This window comes from Aplysia californica, unplaced genomic scaffold (genome assembly GCF_000002075.1).
Source record: "Aplysia californica isolate F4 #8 unplaced genomic scaffold, AplCal3.0 scaffold00500, whole genome shotgun sequence".
Classification (NCBI taxonomy): domain Eukaryota; kingdom Metazoa; phylum Mollusca; class Gastropoda; order Aplysiida; family Aplysiidae; genus Aplysia; species Aplysia californica.
The window spans coordinates 52,277-62,276 of record NW_004797770.1 but is presented as its reverse complement, the minus strand read 5'-3'; the positions used below and the strand labels follow the sequence as shown (position 1 = coordinate 62,276).

At 40.0% G+C, this 10,000-nt stretch overlaps 1 protein-coding gene across 1 annotated transcript in view; it reads right to left on the bottom strand.

The window, feature by feature from the left end:
- Nucleotides 1-1,487, bottom strand: part of LOC101862968 (galanin-like G-protein coupled receptor npr-9) — an 11,502-nt gene extending 10,015 nt beyond the window's left edge. Inside the window, exon 1 of the mRNA XM_013086746.1 lies at nucleotides 371-1,487. Coding sequence (XP_012942200.1) covers nucleotides 371-804 — 434 coding nt within the window. The 5' untranslated portion in view covers nucleotides 805-1,487. The remainder of the gene's footprint in view (nucleotides 1-370) is intronic.
- Between the last annotated feature and the right edge of the window lie 8,513 nt (nucleotides 1,488-10,000).

The following is a 10,000-nucleotide window of genomic DNA, read 5'->3' as shown; positions in this document are numbered from 1 at the left end:
ACAAGAACGTTACCTGTTCTCCTCTCAAACTGAACTCAGTGTTATATCAAAAGTAAACATTGGGCCAAAATTATACTATTTTGCACTGAAGAAGATAAAGTATTATTGATATTTCTAATTCCAATGTTGGGTTTTCTTTTTATAAAACTGATTATGTAGCAAACTTTCTTTGAATAGACGAGTAAAAAGATCAGTGTCTGCTTAACTTGCGTCAGATGTTTCTTATCTCAGATAGATAGATATATATGCTACATTTTCTGTTTTCATCCATTCAGTATCTTCTGGCGTTTCACCACATTTGCCTCTTGTCATCTTGTATTTTATTTATTTCTGTAAGTTTGGTTATTGCTCATTAGAGGAATACATTTAAAAAACCACTAACCTGCTGAAGGCAACACAAACCAGGATAAGTCCGGCACTGATGTAGACGAAGGTTGCCACAAAACGCGCCACCCTGCACAGAACTGGGTGGTCTTGTAGATAGGAATTGCTGAGAACGTAGATCTCCCAGGGGATACATAATCCACTGTTAAGAAGGTCAAGGATTGCTAGGATCATGATGAAGTAGCTCCCAGAAGTCTTCCGGAAGCGTGTACGGTACACGTAGATCACGCAAGCGTTTCCAGTGACGCCAAAGCTCATGAGCAACGTGAGGAAAGCAGTGATTGGTAGCTGGAGGATTGCTTGCTCGTGGTTGAGATCTGCGAGGAGTGATGACGTGTCGTTGGACGAGGATGGCGCCGATTCTGAGGACCCCGTTATTCCAGCAGACACGGTGAGTGAGCGCGGGTAAAGCTCGGGCATCCTCTGATCCCCTGACCCCTAACCTTTAGCTTTGGGGTTTTCTGAAGACACTGGTTTTCCAAGCATTAATTGCGATGCGCTAATCCATGACGGAAGAGAATCATTCAGATCAGTATTGTACTTTTATGGATAAAGTTGGAGTCTAGAATTCCGTAATTTAGATCAAAATATGGTGAGCCACAGCATTCTCTGTTTTAGCTTGGGTTAACCAGACACACTGGTGGCTTTAAAGTGGAAAACAAGTGGTAAGACAGAGCTAAAAGATGGCCTCAGTGACTCCAGGGCAGAGAATTGTGACTGGGATGTCGGCTGTAGAAATAGGGAAAAGAATTATCAGCACAAAAGTGCACAAGCAGCTACTATTATTTGATACAAATAAATTTAAACAAAATGGTTGATGATTCGGATGTCTGTTTCAAGTACAGTGTAGTGAAAAAAACCCCGAATATTACTGTACAATCACATTACCAGTTGAACATTATGTTTTCAATACTAATATGTAATCTCAACTAGAACTTTAAAATGCCAATTCTTAGGTCAAAAGATATGGACGATTTGTTCTGGCATATTAAAAACTTAGGAATGAATACTAGAAATCAGCTTGCTTAGATGACGCAAAAAATAATGTCTTTTGGGTAAACAAATATCCTTCAAAGAGTAGCTTATTCTAATTAAAGAACTCATAGCTTTTATCAAAATAAATAATCGATACATAGAGGGAAAAGATCTTTCGGGGTCTCTAAACAAGAAAAAAAGTAACTTTAGCTCGACAAGAAGGAGACAATGTCATGCATTCCAAGGCTAGATAGTAAGAACACACGCCAAATTACAAGTTCCACAAGCTTTTTCATTCTGAGGAAGAGCAGTGAGTGAGATTAGCAAGGAACAGAGTTATAACATAATGCTTACGCAAATTCAGCATCCATTGGTAAGGTAAATTACGTTAGAATATGAGGTGCTTCAACATCCAACCCATCGTCAGGCTCTGATATAACTAGTCGGTATTCACAATGTAACGGTTTTGTACATCTGACATCGACAAGATCTGATCGCTACCTGGTTGCCTGAGTCCATGATGTCTTCCTATTCCTTTGAAGTGTGACAGTGAGAGAGATAATGTTAAACATCTTAAAACAAGCGGAGCTGGAGGGCCAAAGTTTATGGACAGGTTCGCATACCACGGGCTATCAGGGTCCCCGTCAGGTCTCAGTCCCACCCCTGACTGTGTGGCGGTCCAGGCGGGCAAGGCGCTGTTGGCCTAACTAGAGAAATCTCTTCCTCAGCTGTCTCTGGGGAGGACATCCTAGGCCGACCAATGACAGGAGTCGGTCTTGGGTCCGGACACCCTGCAGGGTGTGGGCGGTCAGGGCGGGAGTTGAGCAGGCCCGACGACCACGGCCGTGTGGCGTGCCTTTCCTCACTTCCCTCGCCCATGTCCGACCGACGACGCCCTGAGTGCAAGGTTATGCACAACCAGTTGGTTATATTCGTTTTGGTTAGTTTTGTCTTCGTTTCTATCTATTTCGTTTCGTTTGAGGTTCTGCATCTTTATGGGTGTTTTAGTTCTGTTTTATATATGTACAGAGGGAGAGAGAGAGAGAGAGAGAGAGAGAGAGAGAGAGAGAGAGAGAGAGAGAGAGAGAGAGAGAGAGAGAGAGAGAGAGAGAGAGAAAGAAAGAGATTTTTGTATTTGCTGTACTTCAAGGTTATCGTGAACATTTTGACCAATATCACAACGTTCGCTTTGCGGAAACCCTTTCCATTTTGATAATAGATGTCAGACTCCAATACTAACAATTTTTCTGTTCGCCCGACAGTTAATATGTAGGCTAGGGGTCGGGATATCTTATGAGACATCAGGGGCGAAGGCTGACTTGTTTGACAGGGTAATCAAAGTGAAATGGGACCAGATAGGGCCTGGAGATATCATACTCACACAAGTCACAAGAATCTTACTGGCACTGGAGGCGGCAACTCTGAGTTGTGAATGAAAACAAATCCTGAATTCAGGTTGTATGCTTGTTCAACCGCTAAAATAATCGGGAAAGTATTTCATTAAATATTTATTCTAACTAACCTTAAATTTAACTTCAGATTTGAACACACGAACACCAAGGAAAGAAGCACTACAATGGCATGTTATACCAGACAGCCGAAACACTTTGGTAGAGCACGCCAACTATTAATTTTTTATTTCACATTTGGCTGTTTTTTGTCTAGCTTTTCGCGGCCAGGAGCCGCTGTCATAATCGAGGTCACGATCTGATTATAGGACGTTAAAAAGTCGAGGAAAAAAAACAAGCACTAGCAGTGTACTAGCAGGAGTCAAAGGATTATTAGGAGTTAGTTCCCCTCACATCTATGAGGTAGACTCGACCAGTGTAATAGTTCGCTTAGATAATCAGCGCGTCTGGGTGCTTATAACTGTGGCCCGAAAGGGGTGAACAAGGTATATGCGACCATGAAACAGTTCTGACTGCTATGCACATGTTCCCTTCAAATCCACTGGTTGACTCTTCCAGCCTCACTTTAAGCTTACTTAATCAAAGCTTGTGACTGCTTATGGAGTGGCCCGATAGGGGCGAACAGGCTATTTCTGTGGCAATGAAACGGTTTTGAAGGTTAGGTATAGTCTATTGTTCATTGGTGATTATGAACGTCTTTTTACATTTAATTTATGAGGTTTACGTCTATGGGTGAATTTGACTGCGACAATGTTTCAAAATTAGGAAGGGAAGCAGTGATTATTTGATTATATAGACGCTTCGCCTCTGTGAGACATTGAGGTATCCATTGTTATTACGTAATGTCGGCCTATCATTTTGAACAAATATAGTTTACAGATGTTAAATCACATGCCGTTTCCGCCTGCTTGTGCTCATACTTTGTAGCTATATATTGCGCAAGCAAATTTTCCCATGATTTAATTTATAATTTAGGGGTGTTTTTTATTTTAGTTTTGATAACATTTGTTCTTTTAGTGCTTTGTATGTGTGTGTGTGGGGGGGGGGGGGGGGGTGCACATGTAGAAATAAACAATAACGGGATCACAAAAATAGTAAGGCCTGTCCAGTGGCACACCACAACCACCCATTATTTGGTATCCATCAATTACTGTAAATATGTTTTAAAATGTAGAATTTTGCTCTAAGAAAAATGACTACTTTTATTTAGTTGCGTGACACCTTGAGGTTTCTGTGACCCTGAGCATTGAAAATGGTGGAAGAGCTCTTGGCTGATCGCTGCGGCGCAGTAAGTAATGAATTGTTTTACAAGTTCACGTTCAAGGTTTGAACGTAACAGTCGTCGGACATGTTCTTATTCTTTTTAGAAATTCTCCAACTTTACGCATTTCACAGTTTGGACTAGCATAAAATAACATACCCTGCATAGGTTGAAGAAATGCACAAATTTAAACTGAAGAAAAAAATCCAAAATTAACCTACAGAAAGGAGATACAGATTTTAACCTGTGGGGATTCTGTCTCTCGCTTGGCAAGTTACGGAAATAACCAATGAGCTCTTACATTACACACATTTATTACGCTCTTCGGCGAATAGCCAGGCCAGAAGCTGATCATAAGCGAAAGTAAACATAAAACCAAGGTTGAGAGCCGCTTTAACTTTAAAAGATGGTCTGTCAAAAGACAGTCAGTAAATTGACAAAAGGATAATAAGGATGAATTTTCAGCTCCAAGAGAGTAGTAATTGAGCACAGGTTTTGCAATGTCTTTATTAGTAGGCCTACTGCATTCTGTTACTTATCTAAGCAAATACGTAAGACCCAATAAATGGTTATAAAACAACAATATCTTTTTTTTAAAAGTATATATAGGCGTTTCTCCACACCCCATTTTCAACTCAAACATTACTGACCACCACATTTTGATTGCGTCCTCTTAGTTTCTCTCTACGTTCAATTACACGTGCGGTATACGAGATGACCGTGTGAATAAACATTTGCCCAACTGTCATCATCCACTCTAAAACAATGACAAAGTTTTCATTCGGCCAAGCTTCAATAAACAACACGGGTAGTAGAAAGCAAGCAAGTAAGCAAGTAAACAGGAAACAGTGTACCTTTTTAGGGTATTTGGGTAAGGCTATCTTTTATTCAAGGCCATAGCCCGTTCTAACACCAAATAGTCCAGCAAAAGGCTCTTATACAATTAATGATTTCAGCAATCCCGTCGTGTTTACAACACACACGGACGAACGTCGGCGTACCGGCTTTTGGAAACCATTTCACTACACTTTTTACCCGCTGAGTGTCCGTACGGAAGTAATGAACAATCCATCACTTAATACGGACACACTATCAACTCCTGCTAATGCTGACAGGTGTATCATTGAATGTATCCTGTTTACCTACTATGTGAGCTCAGTTTACAAAAGAATTTCATTACAGGCAACTGACGATGCTCCATGCATGCCGTAGAAGTAGGAGAAAATATGACTAAACCCCCTCGACTGGTCGTAAGCTGGACGATAAAATGAAAACAGAGAACTGCAAAAATTCATCGACTTGAATTATTAGAGCCAGGCCCTTTTAGCTGTGACAAATCAGGGAGTATCTTTAGCATTTAATTTCATTCTCCTCCTAGTTTTTCGTCTGGTCGGGGTTGTCGACATCCCCCCCCCCCCCCCCCTGCAAAAAAAATCCCATTTCTTCTTTATGGTATCTCATTCACAGCCCAGCTACTACCACACCCCACCTGCCGAGAAGATGTATCATCACCTTCTGCGTTCGACGCACGGATATAATAAAAAATGTCTCTTTTAAAGTTCTGTTTCCACCCGTGGCGACATGGTTATGTCAACATTGGTCGGAGCGACACATTGGAACGTGCGTGTTCCTGCACATATATTATATTATAAACTTCCATTTTGGGACGCGTGTCGTCCTGCACATATTATTATAAACCTCCACATTGAGACGTGTGCCTCTTTTTGGACACGTAAACCCCCAATCAGTTGTTCTTGCGAGAAAAATAAATGAGACAAACTCGTAATTCGGAAATAACGTTCCCTGTGGTCTAATCGCGATATCACTAGACAGCCGGGTTGTTTTTTTTTTTAAGAAATAGAAATAGTTTCAAAATTATTTTAGTAACGTCTTATTTGTGTAGATGACATATGTCTAGATTATTTGGAGTAGACGGCTTACATTGCCGATTTTCTAAAAAGGTGATTTTAAAAAATAAAGAGAAAGCGCCGTCTCTGTTGGCCTATATTTGAAGAAATTTTTTTTTTAAAAAAATGCAATCATACTTCTATAAATGGTAAGTTCCCGGAAAAGCTTTTCTTTTGTGCACACGTATTATTCATATAATATAATAATAATAATAATAATAATAATAATAATAATAATAATAATAATAATAATAATGATAATAATAATAATAGATAGCATTTGTATAGCGCAAATCCCCGCTCAACAGCAATCTATGCGCTTCACAATCTATACTATTATCCCAGCAGATCTGAGAGCTTTCAGAAACAACCTTAACTTCCAGGGAAGCATACAGTGCAAGCTGCCATATAGGCGCTAAAACACTAACATACTGACAAGATCTTTCACCGTCTATAGCTTAGCTGGGTACCCAACCCCGCCTGGTAAGTGAGGAAAATTCGTGTAAAGTGCCTTTCCCAAGGACACAACGTCGGGCCCGCGGCGCAAATCCCTGAACCCGCAATCACACGATTACGAGTCCGGTAGCCTAATAGTAATAAATACACTATTATGGCAGATTAACACATATTATTTCGATTGTCTACAGTTCTACAGTTCCATCCATGTTTCTCGATTGAATTCTTAACCTTCCTGCAACGACTCAGATTGCATTTTGAGTCATTGTCGGATACATAAATAAATAAACTGCCCAGTCTTCGCCCCTCCCTAAAATATAACGTGTTAAAAAGTTTAAGGTGGTGGCTCCTATTGGGCGAGGCCCTCACACGTTGGGGAAGTAGAGAGTGTTGCGAGGGCAAGTGTTGTTTTATAGGGAGGCTAAGTTTAATGAGGGGTGCGGACAAGTCTCGCCGGCCGATAAGAGGCACAACCCTACCTAGGCCCCACTGCAAGTCGGATACTTTTGTTGAATTTACTTGAAAAGAAAACAATGTTTAAGTCACCGGTAGAACAGGAAGGGGAAAATAAGGCTTTAAACTCCTAGTGTATTTAACACAACTGAGAAAGACAATTTGCTACCTTAGGTTTACAAAGTTTCATTTTGCTCAGTACCTTTTTTAGAACATTGACCTAAAAAAATTGAGTTTCACATGTCAGGCTTTTTTTTAACGCAGTTCTTTGAATAATTTAATAATTACTCCGAATAAGTTTACGATATTGATAGAGTAGACCGAGAGTTTGGTTTAGTTTCAGTAGAGGTTTTACGGCGCTCGCAACTGCATAAGGTCATATGAGCTTGGTTTCTGACTTCATGGTCTTAGTAACTCCAAGCGACCAAAAATGTCAAACATAACTTTGTAATTCTAAGGTGGCAAATTGTCAGGACCTGTCGTCTGTGGGACACGTATGGGATGATTGACCAGTGCTGCCCTACCTGGGCGTCGCCCTCTTGGTGAGCTTTTGATGGGCGGTGGTGATCCTACGAGTAGTGAAAGGTATTATCTTTAATGCCACGCTTGGAAATACGATCCATCATAGGGGGTAGGTACACAAAATGTTAAGTCTCTCAAAGGTGGCAAAAGTTTGGCGCTGGCTATAAAACAGTCGACCACAACTGGTCAAGATCAACAAGCAAAGAAAAGGAACTGTTTATAACCTACAAGCCAACACCATAACTTGTTGCAGAAAAACAGAGTAACATAATATTCACTTTGATGATCTCGAGCAGCATATAGATGCCCCTTGAGTCCACTTGGTTCGGACATTGTCTTTCAATGGCGTCGTCAGAATTTGTTTTATAACCTGCTGGATGTCACATATCTATATTATAGTTCTGTCTTAGTGCAATGCAATGACCAATATCAAATTAATGATACGGGACAAAATGCGTCATGTTGAGCTTCATTTGACTTTAAAATACCAGTAGGTTTTACATTATGCGTGTACTTCATGCTTCAATTTGAAAGGGGGAAAAAAGACGGTATTTTTTGTGTGGAAGTAGGTCTATTATTTCATTTCAAAACTGTTTATTATGAAACAGTGCCTTTGAGTTGTATTGTTCTCATTCTCATTCAGGATCACAATACTTGTGACATTTTAAAAAGAAGCTTAGTGGCGAGGTTGTCTATTCATGCTCAACTGACATTAGCCACACACTCTAGATTCCCTTTGATCTAGGATTGGTTCGTTGTTCAAGGTGACATACACTGCTGTTATTCATCTATCATTAATTTATCTTTTTAAAACTTTTTAAAATTAATATACATACCGGTAAGTCTGTATTCGTTTATTATTCACATGCATTGATGATCTATTTCCTCGTTTGTAATTTTGCATGTTTTTTTCTTTACTTTTGCACTAAGCTATACAATAATATCTTGGTTGAGCTCAAATCCGGAAAAGAAGACCTTAGTAAGTGTAGCTAATAATGGGTTAAACTCTTTTAGGCTATTTAATCTGTGGGATCTCAGATCTCAACGTCCGTTGCCGATAGGACTGAGCAAATGGGTTGAGAGCCTTGAAAGCTCAACAGAACGACCCAAGTTCAAGAACTCATAGTCTGGGATCCGAACCAGGACCATCAGCTCCTTAGTCCAGCGTGATACCTACTGAGCTAACGGAGCGCCCAAGAAGACCTTCATCATAATTATATTTGTGACCACCAGAGGAGCGTAACAACAGCTCTCCTGCTCTGAGCATTTAATCTTTCAGATACCATGCAGGCACTCTGCTCATCAGAGCCCTACTTTGTTGTACTTTTCAATAAATAATGCACTGACATGAAACCAGGTTCAAACATACGATCAGTGCAACCTAACAATCAATTGCATTTCCAATTAGACATCGGCAGTTCTCTGTAACGTGTCAACTCGTTGAACGAACTGTAAGGTGAAATAGGAGGATACATGAGAGAGAAGATACTTGTGAGGCATTGTAAATTCAATTGCTCGTCAAAATAATGAAATTAAAGAAACCTTTTATATCCTTTTTGAAAATACTTCCCTGCCTAAATTTTACTGAAAAACTTCGGTGGAAGGCACAAAGAAATGTAAATTTGTATTTTTCATGGGCTCTACAGATTTAGAAGTCACAAAACTTTGACGGTCATGTTCTCGCTGATTTTACCTCTGACACCAGGCGACTCCCACCTCGCATGTATATCTCACCTTCTATTGAAGATAGATAGTTGTTTTTAGTTGGATTTTCTTTTCCGAAAAGCTTTAAAATATACCCAAAACTTGATGTGCGCCTGATCCCACCGCCTCGTGACCCAATTATGAACTCAGCTTACCTCATGCAACGTGTGATCAATCGATAATACAAAGCAGGGCAAAGATTCTAGCATTACGTACTTAGACATATACAGGCTGGCAAATAAGTATCTGGAAGCTGTTATCATGAGAAATTTGTTTGTTTGTGTGTTAGTCTGTCTGTTTGAGAAAAGAGAAGCACATCCTCATAAAAAATGGCCATAGTGCTGAGAAAAAGTAAGACAGAAACAACAGAGGGAAAGTACGGACCTAGGACCTACCAGAGGTGCTCTCCAACCACCTGTGATTAATGTCATGATGTATATTCAAATCTTGTTAATAATAATGTGTCACGACTTGGTGGAATCAGGCGCTTGTCAAATTTTGGGCATGTAGAGCTATTGGTATCATCTGAAAGCTGGTTTATTAGCCTTGCTTCCAATGAAAAAAATATCCATTTGTCTTGAATAGGATTTAAGATAGATTTTTGACTTAAGGTAGTGAGATCGCCTGGTTTTAGAGGTGAAATTAGCGCGAAAATGGCTGCCCAAGTTTGGTAACTCCAATAGCTAGAGTCTTTGAAAACATAAAAATGACATATTTGGTGCCATTAATCAATGTTTTTCAGTAAAACGCAGATGGAGAGGTGTTTTTTATTGGGTGACCTTATTTGGGCCACAGTGTGGCCTAAATAAGCTAAACCCCCCTCCCTTACCTTATTTAGGCCACACTGTGGCCCAAATAAGCTAAACCCCCCTCCCTTACCTTATTTAGGCCACATCATATGGTAGATTTCTTGAACTAACCATGGATTC